This window comes from Pongo pygmaeus, chromosome 3 (genome assembly GCF_028885625.2).
Source record: "Pongo pygmaeus isolate AG05252 chromosome 3, NHGRI_mPonPyg2-v2.0_pri, whole genome shotgun sequence".
Classification (NCBI taxonomy): domain Eukaryota; kingdom Metazoa; phylum Chordata; class Mammalia; order Primates; family Hominidae; genus Pongo; species Pongo pygmaeus.
The window spans coordinates 46,964,926-46,983,560 of NC_072376.2; the positions used below are offsets into that span (position 1 = coordinate 46,964,926).

The 18,635-nt window shown below is 36.2% G+C and overlaps 1 protein-coding gene across 2 annotated transcripts; it reads right to left on the bottom strand.

The window, feature by feature from the left end:
• Window positions 1-5,674: 5,674 nt before the first annotated feature.
• COMMD8 (COMM domain containing 8) lies at window positions 5,675-18,633 on the bottom strand. Of its 2 annotated transcripts, none has more exons than XM_054486848.2 (5): window positions 18,485-18,633; window positions 15,048-15,203; window positions 11,469-11,621; window positions 7,965-8,120; window positions 5,675-6,553 (listed from the first exon to the last, which is right to left on the bottom strand). In XM_054486848.2, the coding sequence occupies exons 1-5, from the start codon at window positions 18,548-18,550 to the stop codon at window positions 6,533-6,535; spliced, it is 552 nt and encodes a 183-aa protein (XP_054342823.1). In that variant the 5' UTR covers window positions 18,551-18,633; the 3' UTR covers window positions 5,675-6,532. The 2 variants fall into 2 exon arrangements, with proteins under 2 accessions (XP_054342823.1, XP_063519700.1); XM_063663630.1 differs by having other exon boundaries at window positions 11,475-11,621; window positions 18,485-18,631.
• Between the last annotated feature and the right edge of the window lie 2 nt (window positions 18,634-18,635).

Consider the following 18,635-nt stretch of genomic DNA (forward strand, 5'->3'; position numbering starts at 1 on the left):
GGGCTTCCCAAGGGACTGATTTCTCTCTTGCATGACTCAGAGTACTAACAGGACCTAGAAAACTCTAGAAGCCTTGGGCATCTGAGAACAAAAGAGTGGGGCTGTTTGTGACAGTCCAGAAAACCTGCAGTACCACAGACTGACACTAGAAGGAAGGAGAGATTATGGACATCTGAGAAACCCACAAATCATTAATCGGGAATCTGCACGAGACAACACAGACACAGAAATGGATAAAGGATATTATATAATGATAAAATGGTCAATCACCAGGAAGATCTAACAATGATAAATACATAGTACCCAACATTAAAGCATCCAAATATATGAATCAAACATTGAGGGAAATGAAACGAGAAACAAACAGCAACACAATAATAGTAGGCTTCAGTATCCCCACTTTCAATAATAGGGCATCCAGACATATCAATAGTGGATGAAAGGACTTGAACAACACTATAGATCACATAGACCTAACAGACATATACAGAACATTCCATCCAACAGCAACAGCATGCACATTCTTCCCAAAAGCACATGGAACATTATCCAGAATTGCCCACATGTTAGGTTACAAAACAAGTCTTAACAAATTTAAGATGACTGAAATCAGACCTAGTATCTCTTCAGATCACAGTGGAATAAAACTAGAAATCAATGGCATAAGAAAACTAGAAAATTGACAAATATGTGAAAATTAAACAAGATACTCTTCAACCACTAGAAAAATGAGAAAAAATTATACCCAAGTTAGCAGCAGGAGGGAAATAATAAAGATTGAAGCATAAATAAATGAAATATAGAATATAAAAACAAAATAAAAACCAATGAAACTGAGTTGCTTATTTGAAAATAGCAAAACTGACAAATATTTAGCTAGACTAAGAACAAAAGAAAATTCACAATTAAAAAATCAGAAATGAAACAGAGGATACTACTTCTGATGCCACAGAAATTAGAAGGATTACAAGAGACTGCTACGAACCATTATAGGCTAATAACTTAGATAACCTAAGAGAAATAGATAAATTCCTAGAAACATACAACCTACGATGACTGAATCATGAGAAAATAGAATATATGAAGACTTACAACTAGCAGGGAGATTGAATCAGTAATCAAAAATCTCCCAACACAGAAAAGTCAAGGACCAGAGGGCTCCACTGAAGAATTCTACCAAACATTTAAAAAAGAATTAAAATCAATCCTCCTCAAACTCTTCCAAAAAATTGAAGAGGGAACACTTTCAAATTCATTGTATGAGGTCACCATGATCCTGATGCTAAACCCAGACAAAGATATTAACAAAAAAAGACCACCCACCGATATTCCTAACAAACATAGGTACAAATATCCTCTACAAAACAACAGCAAGCCAAATTCAACAACACATTAAAAAAATCATACGCCATGATCAAGTGAAATTTATCCCTGGGATGCAAAGATGGTTCAACATATGAAAATCAATCAATCACATAAACAGAGAGGATAAAGATCACATAATGAATTCAATAGATGCAGAAAAAGCATTTGACATAAATTAACACCTTTTCATGATAAGAACACTTTCAACCATTAGAAATAGAGAAAATTCTCCAAATATAATAAAGGCCACATATGAAAGCCCACAGCTAACATCATACTTAGTGAAAAACTGAAAGCGTTTTCTCTAAGACCAGGAAGACAAAGATGTCTACCCTTGCCACTTCTATGCAATACAGTACTGAAAGACCTAGCTAGAGCAATTAGGCAATAAAAAGAAGTCAAAGGCATCCAAACCGGATAGAAAGAACTAAAATTATCTTTGTTCATTAATGATCCAATCTTATATGTAGAAACTCTTATTTAAAAAAGCTGTCAGAACCAATAAAAGAATTCAGTAAAGATGCAGAATACAGATTCAGCATACATAAATCAGTTGCATTTCTATATACTAAAAACGAACAAGGCAAAAAAGAAATTAAGAAAATCCCATTTACAATAGCATCAAAAAGAATGAAATATTTCGAAATAAACTTAACCAAGGAGGCAGAAAACTTGTACACTGAAAACTACAAAACATTGCTAAAAGAAATTAAAGAAAACACAAATAAAAGCACTGGTCATGAATGAAAGATTCAATATTTCTGAAATATCCACATGACTCAAAGCAATCTACAGATTCAATGCAATCCCTATCAAAATCCCAATGGCATTTTTTACAGAAATAGGAAAAAGCAATCCCAAAACCCCAAAATTCAAAGGAACCACAAAGACCCCTAGTAGACACACACACACACACACACACACACACACACATAATCCTGAGAATGAACAAAGCTGGAGGTCTCGTACTTTCTGACAGGGGCCTACAAATGTATGAAAAAAGCTACAAAAATCAAAAACAGCAAAGCAGTAACATAAAAACAGGCATGCAGACTAATGAAATACTATAGAGCACCCAGAAGTACAGTCAACTGATCTTCAACAAGGGTGCCAAGAATACACACTGGGGAAAGGATAGTTTCAACAGGCAGGGTTGTGAAAACTGAATGTCCACATACAAAATAATGAACCTAACCCTTATCTAACATCACACACAGAAACCTGCTCAAAATGGATTAACTCCTTTCTCATTGTTGGAACTGAAATTTGTAGATAGGGAAGGATAGGAGGCTAGAATAATCCATGTAATGGATTAGAGTTGGAGACATCAACATGAGCTTGTTTAGCTTAATATAGATATGCATGATAATATAAATAATTATAGATATGAGTATATACCCAGGTTAGTATACACACACATATTTCTTAGTTCTGTCAGTACCAAAAGGGCCTAAAAGAAATAACACCTCAGTAGCAATGAGCATACCTAGCTTGGTTTCTAACACCATTCTTCAATAAAAGGAACCAGAGTTCCTTGGAGAAATAACTGACTCTAGGATTGGACAGGAAATACACAAGATGAGCCTGGAGCATTTTGCACTGCCAGAGAGTAAGAAAATACTTTCCAAGATGAAAAAGAAAAAGAAGATGCACCCCCCTGCCCTGAAAAAAATAAAAAGTCCAATCTCATTGATGGGGATATGTCAAAGGGACACAGGAGCCAAGTGAAAGAGCTCCTAATGGCCAAGCCATTAGAACAGTTTGAGTAACAAAGCAGTACTGAATTATAACCCAAAGTATAAAATGAGTCCATACTGATAATAAGCAGAAATCTCAATAGTGGAAAAGAAACAAATGTGTACAAAATTCCACACGATTTATGTAGATATTCCAGCCTCAAAAAGGAGAGCACACCTGCCCACTCCTTAAGTATGGACTGAACTATAGTGATTTCCTTAAGTACAGTAAGAAAAGGAGAAAATGAAGAGTCAGTTCACAGTGAAGAAACCTGTACCTCAGCCAGGTATCAAGATTAATATCAAGCCATAAATCATGTTAGTAGTATGTACCCTTGATTCGATGTGATGAAAATGGCATTTTATCTCTGTGAACTTCCTTCCCAACACCCATAACCCAAGTCTAATCACGAAGAAAACATCAGACAAATTCCAATAGAGAGAGACATCCCACAAAGTATTTCACCCACACTCTTCAATACTGTCAAGGTTATCAAAAACATGCCAACTAAATGTAATACGGTATCTAGGATGGAATCCTGGGGCAGGAAAAGGACACTAGGGAAAAACTTAGAAATTTTCTGTTTGAATACACTCTAGAATTTACTTAACAATGTGTCAATATTAGTTCACTAATTATAACAAATGCATTGTACTAATGTAAAATGTTAATAATATAGAAACTCTGTACCATCTTTTAAAGTTTGGTTTATCTAAAACTGTTCTAAAACAACATAGGGTCAATTTACATGAGGGAAAAAAGATAAGCCACAGATTAGAAGAAAGTATCTGCAAAGTATCTATCTAATAAAGGATTTGTATTCAGAATAAGTCAAAAGAGCTCTCAAAACTCAATACTAGGAAAACAAAAAATCCAATTGAAAAATGGGCAACAGATCTGAGCAGACACTTCACTGAAGATGTATACATGGCAAATATGCACATGAAAAGATGCTCAACATCATTGGTCATTAGGGAAATTTGTTAAATATTGCTAAAACCACAGTGAGACACATACATATTAAAATAACTGAAATTAAAAAGACTGGCAATGCCAAGTGTTGGCAAGATGGAGCTGGAACTCTCATAGACTGCAATGGAAATGCAAAATGTTAAAGTCACTTTGAAAAAAGCTTGACAGTCATTATTCTAAGCGAAGTAATTCGTGAATGGAAAACCTAAGCTATGAGGATACAAAGGCATAAGAGTAATATAATGGACTTTGTGGACTTGGGGAGGAAGGCTGGGAGGGGCATGAAGGATAAAAGATTACATTTAGGGTACAGTATACTGCTCGGGCGATGGGTGCACTAAAATCTCAGAAATCACCACTAAATAACTTCTCCGTGTAACCAAAAACCACCTGTACCCTCAAAAATTATTCAAATAAAAAATTTTTTTAATTTCGGTAGTATCTTGAAAAAATAAACCTACCATATCATCCAGCCATTTCATTCTAAAGTACTTGCTCAAAAAAAAAGCATATGTTCGTTCAAAGATGTATGCAAGAAAGTTCACAGCATTCTGTGTATTCTAATGCCTAAAACTTGAACCAACCAAAATATCCATCAATAGGTGAATAAATTGTGGCAGAACTCTACAACATAATACTTCTGAACAATAAAAAGAAATGAACTACTGACACATGCAACATGGATGAAACTCAAAATAATGCTGAAAGAAGCCAGATTAAAAAAAAATAGTACACACTATATGATTCCTTTATACTAAACTTCCAAAAATGCAACAATCTATAGTGACAGGAAGCAGACCAGTGGTTACTTGTGGGAAATGGAAGGGACAGGGACTATAGAGGACCAGGAGGAAACCTTCAGGAGTGATCAGATGTTCATTATCCTAATTTGTGGTGATGCTTTCATGGATGTAAATATGCATATGTCAAAATATCACATTGCACACTTTAATATGCACAGTATTTAGTATACTGATTCAATTTCGATAAAGCTGCTGAATGTGCTAATGGAGTGTTACCAAGTGGTGAGAGACAGACTAACTATAGCAAGATGTTTTCCTTGTAAAGGAGATACTGCACGGAAAGCTGAAATTTAAAAGAGACTTCACAATGAGTGCTACTCTAAGTGCTGTTCTACAAACCATCACCGGCCCATCATAACAAATAACTTGCACAAGAAGGTAAATTAACTACCACACTAAGCACACTATTTCCTTCAGCTGATAATTTTTTTAAAACCAAAATTTCTCGATGAAGCAAGCAGTATACTGATACACTTTCTGGCCCAAGCTCCTTATTGAATCACTGACCTGTAACAAACAGTTCACAGACAAGCACTTCTCTGCAGACACATTTTGAGTAGCACTGTTTAGATCACACTCAGAAAACTCTCTAAGCCTATCCTCATCTGTATGATGAGAATAGTAATAATTGCTCTGGATGCCTCAAAGAATAGTCTGATGCTCTAATAAGCCATATGGCTTGCAAATAGCAAGCACCTATTAATTATGTATTATTGAGTTATGTATAATTACGTATAGCTACTGAGTTATTTGGAGTCATTTAAAATAAAGCAATATATAAAAATAAAACAAGACACTTTTCATTTGCTCAGAATGCTTGTTGTTAAAGTTAACTGAGGTTACAAATGGTTTGTTTTTCCAATGAATTTAACATCCAAAAGTATTCAATATTGAGTTTATTAACAAAAGTGGACCTGTACATAGTCTTATCTCATATTTGAATATACACACTGCACAATGACAACTATTTTTTATCAGAGCAATGTTTCCCAAACATAGAAGTGCAGAAGTAAAATGTTATTTTCATTTTTCTGTATTCTTGATTTTAGTTTCTAGAATTCATAAACTCAAAATTGTTCACATAAGTTTAGAGTATTTGTTCTTGTTTATCTCTGACAAAGAGGTGTTCTCTAAGAAATTTTGTATTTTATAATCTTTCCTCTGAAATATGAGAAAGACATGGAATCTCCTGAGTTACATATGCAGCTTATACATTCTTTGAAAAAGTTATTTTTTAAAAATATCACAAAGTATATATCCATAATATATGTTGCTATTCACATAATTCTTTAAGCAATATTCAAGTATATTTGTGCTTTATATTTTTACATTACTTCAGAACCTATTTTTAGCTTTCAATAAAACTGTGTATCTCCAAAGATTTTTCAAATATTTAATAAATGAGGCAAAACAATCATGAAAATATAAACTGCTACTATAGATTTTTCATCTTTCATTTTATGCATTTCCTCTCAACCATGTAATTTCCTGTTAAGGAATGTTGATAAATTTTTATCTTTATAATATCAACATTGCTGCTTTCTCAGCCTGGTGCAACAGTCAAGACATCACAGTGTTTCTGAACACACAGTATTCACTCTGCCATGTAAGTTGGAGCAATAAAATCCGATAGGACTGGTATTCATCATTTCCAGTTATTTCAACTGCAGGATCACCTTAAAACACAAATTGAAGAGACAATACCAGGTTATACGAGACTGATGCTGATATATTCCATATTAAATGCTTTGAAGTCTCTGAAAAAGGGCATGGAGAACTCATAACAAGCAAGTACAATGCACAGTAACTGATGACATATGCCTGCTGGAATCTATGGTTCAGAACCTGTTACCATTTATATCGGGCTCTATCACATGCGCCCTTCACACATGTAGCCCCACTCAGCCATCCAGCCAAGCCTGAGCTGCTCGTTTGGTTAATAGGCATGTGGACCGGTAATCAAAGCACTACAATGTTTGAGCAAATGCAGAGTGTGGAGAGAAGCTGAAGTTTATCAGAGTTTTTAAAAAGCAGGATCAAGAAGATTAAATAGTAGGGCAATAGAGGTTGTAAGAATCACTGAGACTTAATCACTGAGATGAGATCACTAGAGAAAACGCTGAGCAATAACGAAGAAACACACATATACAAAGACAATTATTTTTATTGCTCCTCACAACAGTTTCCACTGTTTAAATATTATTTTTCACATTTATTAAACATTAGGAGCAGTTACTGTTATTTAGCCATTCCAATGTAAATGTGAAGTTTTTGGACATTCATTAGTTCTGTCTTGCCTCAACCTGATTTTGTCATAATAACTACAAGCCATATTCTGTCTTCCATAGTTACAGGATCATAAAAGCAATTTTCTATTATTAGTCCAGTTAATAAAGCCACTTTTCTTCAGGATCATAATTTTTTTTAATCATAAAAACTCTTCAGAATCAATTTTATTATTCTAAGGTAAAAATGCTATTTTTATCATTAACGAGCATTGAAGCAAAAGAAATTCAGCTGTTAGAACAGCACTATTATTCTTTCAAAAATTACTTAGTACATTATGTTCAAAACTAAGTAATTGAACATTACAAGTTATAATTAATATCTAAAACTAGAGCTCAGAACATATTAACAAAGTATTTTCTGTGCTTAATTAACATAAAACATCTGGAGAAAAAAAACACTGCAAGTGAACTATGAGTCTAGGAGTATCAATCAAAACTTAAAACATTTGGCCAGGTGCAGTGGCCCATGCCTGTAATCCCAGCACTTTGGGAGGCCAAGGCGGATAGATCACTTGAGGTCAAGAGTTTGAGATCAGCCTGGCCAACATGGTAAAACCCCATCTCTACTAAAAATACAAAAATTAGCCAGGCCTGGTAGCAGGCATCTGTAATCCCAGCTAGTCTGGAGGCTCAGGCACGAGAATCACTTGAACTCGGGAGGCAGAGGTTGCAGTGAGCTGAGTTCGTGCCATTGCCCCTCCAGCCTGGGTGACAGAGTGAGACTCTGATGCAAAAAAAAAAAACCAAAAACCCAAAAACCTTAAACATTCAAATCATATGACAAAATTATAGCAAATACCTTATTCGCTGCTTCCAAGGAATGTATTAGATTCTGCAGCTCCTCTCTACTCATTTCAATAGAATATGGTTTTACTTCACCATTTTCTTTTACATCTAGATGCAGGCTTAAAAGTGGCATTCGTAATGCAGCAATCTTGTCACTGGAAAGTGCAAGCTGTTTAAAATCAGAAAAATAGCAATTAATAAATAGTAAAAGGAACTATATTGAATATACATCAGAGGTTAGTTAGCAGTACATTTTTTAAAACTACTGTTTGCTGTTGAGTATAGAGAAAGGTGAAAGAAATAAATTAAGTTCATGATAAAGCATATTTGAAGAATAGAAAGAGAAAGGAGAGTGAATAAAGAAGAGGAAATGGGTAGGAAAGTAAGACAACCAGTCAGCAATCTTGTGGCAGAAGCAGGTATCTAGATCAGAGTCATGCCTGGGAAGTACTGAATGGGTCTAATGTACAAGAAACACAGAGAATTCTTAAAGAAGATTAAAGGCACCAAGAAGATGAAAGTTCATATACAAAGATAAGTGAGACCAAAAATATCAGTAAACTCTCAGAAATTAAGATGCTTAATTCATGGTCAGCTATCTATCTATCACAATAGTGATAAATATGTTATCAAGATACCATCTTCAATTGGAGCCACTCAACAGAAACACGCCGTACATTTACCTCACTTCCTAATTTCTTTCTCTGGAATATATCCTAGGGGAATTGGAAGAACCAAATATTTATAATACTAATACTTCTTGAAATGAGCACTGTAGCTTCCTTGGCAGACAGCATAGGGAAACTCAATTTTCCTGGAATCTGAGCCAGAAAAATCCACAAAAACTGAATCTTTGTTTAGAATTCTGCCACTTGCAAAAAAATTACTTATGCAATGATAAGGGACATCTTCCCTAACGACCTCAAAGGATCTCCCTTGTGGTACATACACTATAGAATCAAATCTTGACATAGCTCCTCCATTCTCTCACCCAAAAACAGGACCCATAATATCTCAGAGCTGGAAGTATCAGCTTCAGTTTAACTATCTTATGCATAATTCTCCTCCTCAATATTTCCAATAAATAGTTTTTCACCCTATGCTTGAATACCACCAATGATGATGCATGTGCTACCTCGAGAAGAGGTTACAATCATTTCTAGATATTCATACTTGTTAAAAAGTTCTTTCCTAGGTTGAATTGAAACCTATCTTATTGCAAATAATATACCTTAGTCCTTCACCTAGTCTCTGGAGCCCCAAAGCATTTATATATTTCCCCATCTATGAATTTTAGCCTTCTAAAGGTAAGTGTCATGTTTCTACTAGGTTTAATCTTTTCCAGGTACATGGTCTCAGTGTTTCAAAGCAATTTCACACAGCATGATTTTAAGTTCCTAGTCATTCTTTTCTAGTTGGAGTCCAATTTGCTTAAATATCTCTTAAGTTTGGCAGCCAAAACTAAACAGATAATACACTAAAAAGATGTTATTACTGGAAACAGAATGTACTAGCACCATCTCTTGCTTGAAGAACTGCAATTCTGCCGGGCACAGTGGCTCACACCTGTAATCCCAGCACTTTGGGAGGCTGAGGTGGGCAGATCACCTGAGGTCAGGAGTTCATGACCAGCATGACCGACATGGCAAAACCCCATCTCTACTAAAAATACAAAATTAGCCAGGCGTGGTGGCACATGCCTGCAATCCCAGCTACTCAGGAGGCTGAGGCAGGAGAATCACTTGAACCTGGGAGGTGGGGTTGCGGTGAGCCGAGATCATGCCATTGCACTCCAGCTTGGGCAACAAGAGCAAAACTCCATCTCAAAAAAAAAAAAAAAGAACTGCATTTCTACCAACAAAATATGGGCCTGAATCAACATGAATGAAGCTATACTTTGATAAACCAAAATAACTAAACATTTCTCATACATGCTACTATTACCATCTCCCTCTTATCCTTTATTTATTTATTTTTTTCTGAGACAGAGTCACACTCTGGTGCCCAGGCTGGAGTGAAGTGGCACGATGATGTTGGTTCACTGCAAGCTCCACCTCCTGGGTTCAAGAAATTCTCGTGCCTCAGCCTCCCAAGTAGCTGGGACTACAGGCACACACCACAACACCCAGCTAATATTCATATTTTTTCAGTAGAGTTGCAGTTTTGCCATGTTGGCCAGGCCGGTCTCGAACTCCTGGCCTCAGGTGATCCACCCGCCTTGGCCTCCCAAAGTGCTGGGATTACAGGCATGAGCCACCGTGCCTGGTCTCCTTTATCTTTTATATTTATAAAAATATAAACTCTTAAATTGAAATTAAATTTATAAAATTTAAATATTTAAATTAAAAATCCTCTGTTTAGGTTGCCTGATTAATTTATTTTGCTTCATTTGGTCACTGATTGAATTGGCTGTGACATAATTTTGAACTTTCTGTCACATTATGCACTTGTTATAGCTCTAGTTTTGTATCACCTTCAGATCTGATAAGCATAATATTCATAAAAATGTTGAAAATGACTGGGCCAAGACCACAGCCACAGAGACTTCTTAACTAATATAAATTCATCGGTCTTTGCTTAGTTATTTATCTGATTATGAACCCACCTGTTATCTTCCCACATTTTTCTCTACTTAATCCACATACACAATGTAAGGCACTTTATCCAGGGTCATGCTAAAATCAAGAAACACAATGTATTTGTTTCCTCTTCATCTACTGGTCTAGGTATCATATAAGAACAAAAAGTTGGTCTGAAATTGTTCTTTATGAACTCTACCTATAGTGACTCTCAAAATGTATTAAAAACTGATGTTTAATAATATCTTATAGGTTTTCCTCCTAAAGGTAGAATCACATTTACCAGTCTTAAGAAAGCTATAAAGTCTAGAAAGTTGTGGTCAAAAATACATATTGACCAGGTAGGATGGCTCACGTCTGTAATCCCAGCACTTTGGGGGGTGGAGGCAGGCAGATCACTTGAGGCCAGGATTTGAGACCAGCCTAGCCAAAATGGCAAAACCCCAAATCTCCACCAAAGATACAAAAATTAGCCAGGCATGGGGGCACATGCCTGTAGTCCCAGCTACTCAGGAGGCTGAGGCAGAAGAATTGCTTGAACCAGGGAGGCAGAAGTTGCAGTGAGCCGAGATCGCAACACTGCACTCCAGTCTAGATGACAGAGCACGACTCTGTCTCAAAAAATAAATAAATGTTATATATATATAAAATATATATGTCTGTATGTATATGTTGACTATATGCTGCCCCATCACTTATGTCATTTAATAATTTACAGACCTAATTAAATTTATTATCAATGTAATGGTATTACACATGGCTTAGATGTTTGTAATGTACTTATGCCCAAGTTAATTCAAAATGTAATTTAAACTATCTTTGATATTTCTTTGGGATAATACATTCCCAAAATAACAAATTTTAGATATATATTATAAAGATATTTCTCTACATCCAAAAAAGTGAAATAAAAAATACTCATACTCATAGACTCTTACCTTTACCTGCCAATCAAAATCCTGTAGCTGTGCAGAGGAAATAGCAACTATTTCTCTTGACAGAGCCTGTTTGATTTCATCTTTCCTACTTTTCACGCATTTCATGATAGTTTCTTGATGAAGTGAATTCAACTGATTCAACTGCTGAAATATCTATAAAAATAAAAACAGGCAAAAGAGGCTTTCTGTTTAAAATGTAAAAACACAATTCCACTCTCCTTTCGCACAGTTTTAAAGCAACACTAAAAGAAAAAGAGAAATACTTCTGTAACTATAAAAAAGAGTAAGATGAGAATGAATAACCAGAAAATAGGTTTTAACAAATTTCTGCAAAACAGAGAGTAAAGAAAAAGGACTGATGGAAGTAGCAGCGTGGAAATGAATACACTTGGAAAACACCAAAGCTGATACAGCCACGGAGTATCTCAAATCCCAAAACAGGAAAAGTTCTGTGCACTGACAGGATGCTTAAAGGAAGTGCTCATTTGAATAGTTGAGATTTCAGATTTTTTGAGTAGGGATGCTGCACTGGTGAGTATAATGCAAATATTGCAAAGTCAAAAAAATCCAAAATTCAAAACACTTCTGGTCCCAGGCATTTCAGATAAGGGATACTCAACTTGTATTAATATATCAGACAACGCAGCCCTTAAGACAAGAAGCATTACAAGAAATAGAGAAGGACAGTAAAAGGGCAATTCAACAGAAAGACACAACAATCATAAATCCCTGTGCACCTAACACCACAGCTTCAAAATATATAAAGCAGCAAAACTTAGAAATACTAAAAGAAATGAATAAATCCACATTCACAATTAGAGGTATTAATACAACTCTCAATAGCTGACACAAAGAAACAAAAAAAAAATCAGTGAGGATATAGAATTGAAAAAATGCATTCTACCTAACCTTAGCAATATATAGAACACTACACCCGACAACTGTACACATTATTTTCAAATGTATATGGAACATTCACCATAATGTACCATATTCTGAGCCATTTGGCAAACCACAACAGATCTCAAAGAACTTAAATAATACTGTTTATATTTTTATTACTGTATAATGAAGTTATGACTAATGAGAAAAGGTAACCAAAAAATTTCCGAATGTGTGAAAATTAAGTAGCACAACAATAAATAAATAAATAAAGTCAATCTCACTTATTCTTCCTGAGAACAGGAAGAGGAAAAAAAATCCTTCCCAATTCATTCCATGAGGCCAGAATAAAACTTGACACCTTGACAAGAGTATTATAGGGAGGGAAAAAAAAAAAAACACCTAGGCCAGTATCACTCAAATATAGATGTAAAAATCCTAAACAAAATATTGGCAATCCAAATCAAGAGATATATAAAAAAAGATAATACATCATGATCAAGTGGGGTTTATTCTGGCAGTGCAGCCTTAGTTTAATATTCAAAAATCACATTAACAAAATAAAGAAGAAACAATAATTAATTCAGGGAAAAGTATTTGATAAAATTCAATGTCCATTCATGGTAAAAATTCTCAGCAAAGTTAGAATTGCAGGATGCTTCTTTAGTCTGATAATGGATATCTATAAAATCACAGAGCTAACATACTAAATGGTGAAATAGTAAACACTTTCTCCCTAAGGTTAGGAATAGACATACATCTACCATGACTGCTTTTTTAAAAGAAACACTGACTGCTGGTGTTAGCCAATGCACTAAGGTAAGAAAATAAATGAAAGATGTTAAAGTTGAAAAAGAAAATTATTATATACAATCTCCCCCCAAAAAATCTATATACAATTAGACACAATAAACAAATTTAGAAAGGCTGTGGGACACAAGGTATATAAAAATCAACTGTACATACTAGCAAAAAACTACTGAAAAATTAAAGATCAAAAACATAATTTACTCAGAAATAAAAAATATTTGCAAGAGCTCGACACTGAAAACTACAAAATACGAGAGAGAGAGACTAAAGCTAATCTAAATAAATAGAGGGCTATCCCATGTTCATAACTTTGGAAAGCTAAATGTTGTTAAGATGTCAATTCTCCCCATAAATGATCTAGCGATTCAGTGCAATCTCTATCAAAATTCCAGCAGGTTTGTAGGTTAAAACTGAAAAGTTGATTCTAGAGGGTTATCTGAAAATATAATAGCCAAGGCACTCCTGAAGAAGCATGAGAATGAAGGTCTTCCATTACCAGATATCAAGACATAATTTAATTTAGCTTTAATTCTACAGTAATTAAAGCAGTGTAGCATTGGCAAATATACACAAGTAGACTAATGGAATACATTAACGAGTCGAGATACAGAGGCACAAATACATGGCGACTTGATTTACAATAAAGGCAGCACAGCAATATTGTGGGGCGAGGATGTCATTTCAGTAAATGGTTAACTAGATATTCATGTAGAAAATTTTTAACTTGACCTCCACTCCACACACAAATATTAATTCCAAAAGCATCAGCGACATAATGTAAGAGCTAAAACAATCAAGCTTCTACAAGAACACATCCAAGAATCTTCATGTCTTCAGCACAAATATTTCTGAAACAAAACATTAATAGTATTAGCCAGCAAAAGAAATATTGACAAAGTAGATTTGTTAAATTTCATAACTTGCTTCACCAAAACACACCATTAAGAGTAAAAAGGCAAGCACATAATAGAAGATATTTAAAATACATATTTCTAACAATGAGCTCATATCCAGAATATCATCCAAATCAATGACAAGCATACATAACTTGATTTTTAGAAAAGTGAGCAACCTACACAAGCTCAAATGATTTTTGACAAAGATGCAAAAGCAATTCAGTGGAAGAAGAATATCCTATGACCATGCAATTTCACCTCAAGATATCTACCCCAGAAAAGCTGGTGTGAGTGTGAACAAGGAGACATGTAAAGAATATTTATAGCAGCACAACTTGTAATAATGAAAGAAGCAATGACTATTCATTAGTCAGTAGGGAGAGAAATAAATCTTATTTAATTCCTATCATCAAATACTACAAGGAGTTAAAATACACTAACTAGATCCACATTTACCAATGTAAAACACAATGCTGCATTTAAAACAATTTACAAGTACAGACAAATGTTACATTTTATTACAAGTTATATACTTACACACCCCCAAAAATTCAATATACTAAAAGATTCAAACATACCTACAATATATAATACAAAATATGAACACCACCTTCAAGAGTGGTGATCTCTAGGTGAGAATGGGATATCCGGGTGCGGGATAAGGGAATTTAGGTTATCTTTGTAATGTTTTATTCCTGAAACAAACACACACATTGCAAAATGTTAACACCTGTTTAACTGGTCATGTGAATGTAGGTGTCAGTTATATAACTTCTTGTTTTCTTCTGTATGCTTTAAATGTTTCACAAGAGTAAAAACAACCAAAAACAAAACTACAAAAACCTAGGACTTCCACAGATTTTTCCATTCACAATTATAAGGTATTTGTTGTTACTGATGATGGCCCTTGTATTATACACTGCTCTAAAAAACTCAGAAAGAAACCTGAACATTATTTATTGTAAGTTATAGAAATGTGCAGAGAAGTTACCTCTTCATCAGGTAGGTTTTTACCAACTACGGCTTTGAAAAATTTGGCAATATCTTCTAAAACGTGCATCCATTCTTCTGATTCCCAAACAGTGTGATAATCCTGGTACACAGGATAAGCTCGACCACAAATGCCATCAATTATTTTGTGAAGAAGCTAGCAAGAAAAACAGAAATAAATGTACTTATAAGTAAAATGATAAAACAAATCTATCTTCCTCTTAACAAACAAATGTTGGGAGATGTTCATGTTATCTGCAAGACCAGCTTAAGTTAAAATGTGTAAAACACTTTTAAGATTATTCTAATTAAAAATTAGAACTCATAAAAATCCTAGACTTTCTATTATTATGTTGACCTTCAGAAGCTAAAATAGTTTTGTTATAAAAATTACATAATAAAAAAACTAAAAGGAAGATACATATAAAAGATATCATATTTACAGCAATGACCAAACAAAAGGATAGGACTTATAACAAAGTCTCTTACTGTAGGCCTATAAGCTTCATTTTGCTTTGCCTCCATTTTCACAACATACTTTTTTTTCTTTTGAGGGTCTCACTATGTTGCCCAGGCTGGCCTTGAACTCCTGAACTCAAGCAATTTTCCCATCTCAGCCTCCCAAGTAGCTAGGACTTCAGGCGAGCACCACCACACCCAGCTCAGCAGTTACTTTTGCTGTATTCCCAGAAAGTCTTCAGTACTTTTTTCCTTTTTTTTACCTTCCTTTCTATCCCATTAGTATCTTAATATCAGCAATGGAAAGCCTAACACATGTATAACTGAGCACAGTGATTAAGACTACGGATTTTGGAATAAAACTATCCAGTTCAAATCCCAGTTTCAGTATTTTCAAGTTTTATTTAAATGTTCTGAGTCTGTTTCCTCAAGTGTTAAATGAGGATATCATCTATTCTCTTAATCTTGCTGTAAGGATTGAATAAGAATACATGCAAATCACTTGGCATCTTCCTGGCAGGTACAAAGACATGTAGACATTGCTAGCCCTCGTTACCATTCCAATTATTATTATTATTATCACTACTCCTCCAATTCATGCCTTCAACATCTATTAACTGAGATAACACAATGCCAGTACTATTCTAAGCACTTAACATTTAATAAGGTTATCTTTCTCGAAGTTATTTGTATCTTACAAGAGGAGTATTTGAACCAAATAACTTGGAAATAATCATATTCCACCCCATTTTAACTAATAACTCCTTCCCTCTAACACCACACATGTCAGAACACAAGCAACTGCTTCCAAATGGTGGCTAATATACTATACAAACTGAATTTTTATTTACCATAAATCAACATACTCAATTTTTAATCCATTCAAAATTCTCTACACCTTATCCTATACTGTCCCCATGCTAAAGAAAAACCCAGAACTCACACTGAAAAATAAAAGCATTATCTTTTTTGGAATATGTTTGTTATTCATTCACAAATATGTAATGAACACTTCATCCCAGTTATTAAATAAGGTCATTTCCATGACAAAAGTCATGGAAATGACTTTATTTAATGGCAAAGAAACTATAATAGCTACCGTTATGGAGCCCTAACTAGGTACCACACTCTGGACTGATCCTCACTACAACTCTGAAGTAACCATTGTTATTATTTCTATTTTACAAATGAGGAAACTGAGAATAAATAAGCCCCTACCATAACAGAGCTTTAGTCCATTCGAAAAAGGCAAACATACACATACATGTAATTTAGAATGATGGGGACATAATAAAAATATATACAAGGTAAGAAGGACCACGGAGAAGAAGCAAGGAAAAGTCCATCTTAAAAGAATGAGTAGTTGGCCAAGCAAACAGGAGAGAAGAAGGGCATTTCCAGACACAAGCAAGTTATTTTGGGGGGTGCCCAGGGGGTGACAGGAGACAAGGCTGGAGAGGTAGGTGGAGCCAAATCAAAAAGGGCCTTGTGTACAAAGCGAAAGAGCCTAGACTTCAATCTGTGCTCAACCGGGAAGCAACCTATTCACACGTTTGCATTATTTTTCCATATATTTGCTAACAGGTTGGAAGATGTAAGAGGAGAGACAGGGTGAGCACAGGTGCCTCAATTTTCAGTTAAGGAGTTAAAGATTAAGGGGCTTAAATTGTTGAGGACACTCAAAATGGAGGCAGCGAAGAGATAGAAGAGATGTGAAAAGGGGAGGCCATGGATGAAACCTAGAACGTCAGGTTGAGAGTGGCCGGGAGAAAGTGGTGATGCCACAAACCGAAAATGAGGCTACGGGAGGAGTAGGTCCAGGGGGAAAGAAGAGCTGAGGCAAGGGCATACTGAATTTGAGGTACCTGTGGCAGAGGCCTGACACTCACGGAAGAGATTTTGGTTTGGGTTTTTTGGGGTTTTGTTTTGTTTTTTAACTGGCATTCTTGAACCACAGAAGAAGAAATTTTTGGCTGGACCTAGAGATTTAGGAGTCATCAACATATACGGTAGTAAAGGTTATGGGCCTTATCTAAATGGGCAGAGTGAAGACAAGGAGAGCCAAAAGCCAATAAAACACTCAATCAATAGATCTGAGCATAAGTTCCAGCTCTGCCACTAACTGGATGGGCAATCCTGGGCAAGTTAGCCAAAATTTCTGCTGACATTTCAGGTTCCTCACTTGCAAAAACAAAGAAAAGAATTAGGTGTTTTTTTTTTTCTTGACCCTGGCAGGAGGTAAGTTCATTCCTTTCTGTCTCCTCCACACTTTCTCCAGTGTAAATGGAATAGAGGAAATAGGAAGACCAAAATTTAGACTTACAAAAAAGATGCTCCACCAGGGCACAGGCTGTGTCTCACTCACCATTTACCTCATCCCATTGGGGCGCTCAATGTATGGTAGACTTCAATGAAAACCTGGCTGAACAAATGAATGTGGTTGCTTTTTCCAGATTCTTACAAGCCAGGTTCTTTCATAGACTGGAAGTCAATGGGTACATCACCTCTTGGGACGACCCTAACTAAAGTAACTCGCCCAGTTATTTCGCTTCCTTCCAACCACCCTCAAGGGAGGGGGGCAGGGTCCGCTTCGGTCTTTGCCACATTGTATTCCAGCACCTAGCACTGTACCTGCTGTCCGGTAGGTAGGGAGCCTTTCGGCGGTATGTGTTGAATGAATTAAGAAAACGTGTACGAAGAGACAGGAAACACCGACTTAAGCTTTCAAAGCCCAGTCCGGTGCGGGCGCTTCTGCGCGCAAAGCCCCTGGAGCTGCACCTCTAGGACGGGGGTGGCGCCCCAAGCTGTCGTCCTAAGCTCCCCAGGGAAGGCGGGGACCAACCACCCGAAATCACGCCCCTTCCCCCTCCCTTCCCTAGGGAGCTTGCGAAGGCGTCCGGGTCGTACCCGGCCTGATCCGCACGCCGGGCCGTCGCGAAGCCCAGGCCCCGCGCCGCTTCCCCCGGTACCCTCCCTCACCTGCGGGCCCAGCTCGGCCGGCAGCTTCTGTAGCCGCCACAAGGGCGTCCCCTCTTCCGGCTCCATCCCTGCGCGAAGCTGGGGCCTGGGTCACGTGTCAAGGCTGGCCGCTTGTCTAAAGCTACGGCTCGCCCACGTGACTCTCTCCGGC

Coding starts and splice junctions, on each gene's coding strand:
- COMMD8 (XM_054486848.2), bottom strand. CDS start 18,550: ATGGAGCCGGAAGAGGGGACGCCCTTGTGGCGGCTACAGAAGCTGCCG. Junction 15,204..18,484: donor CGGCCGAGCTGGGCCCGCAG/GTGAGGGAGGGT, acceptor TTTTCTTGCTAG/CTTCTTCACAAAATAATTGA. Junction 11,622..15,047: donor AAAACCTACCTGATGAAGAG/GTAACTTCTCTG, acceptor TTATTTTTATAG/ATATTTCAGCAGTTGAATCA.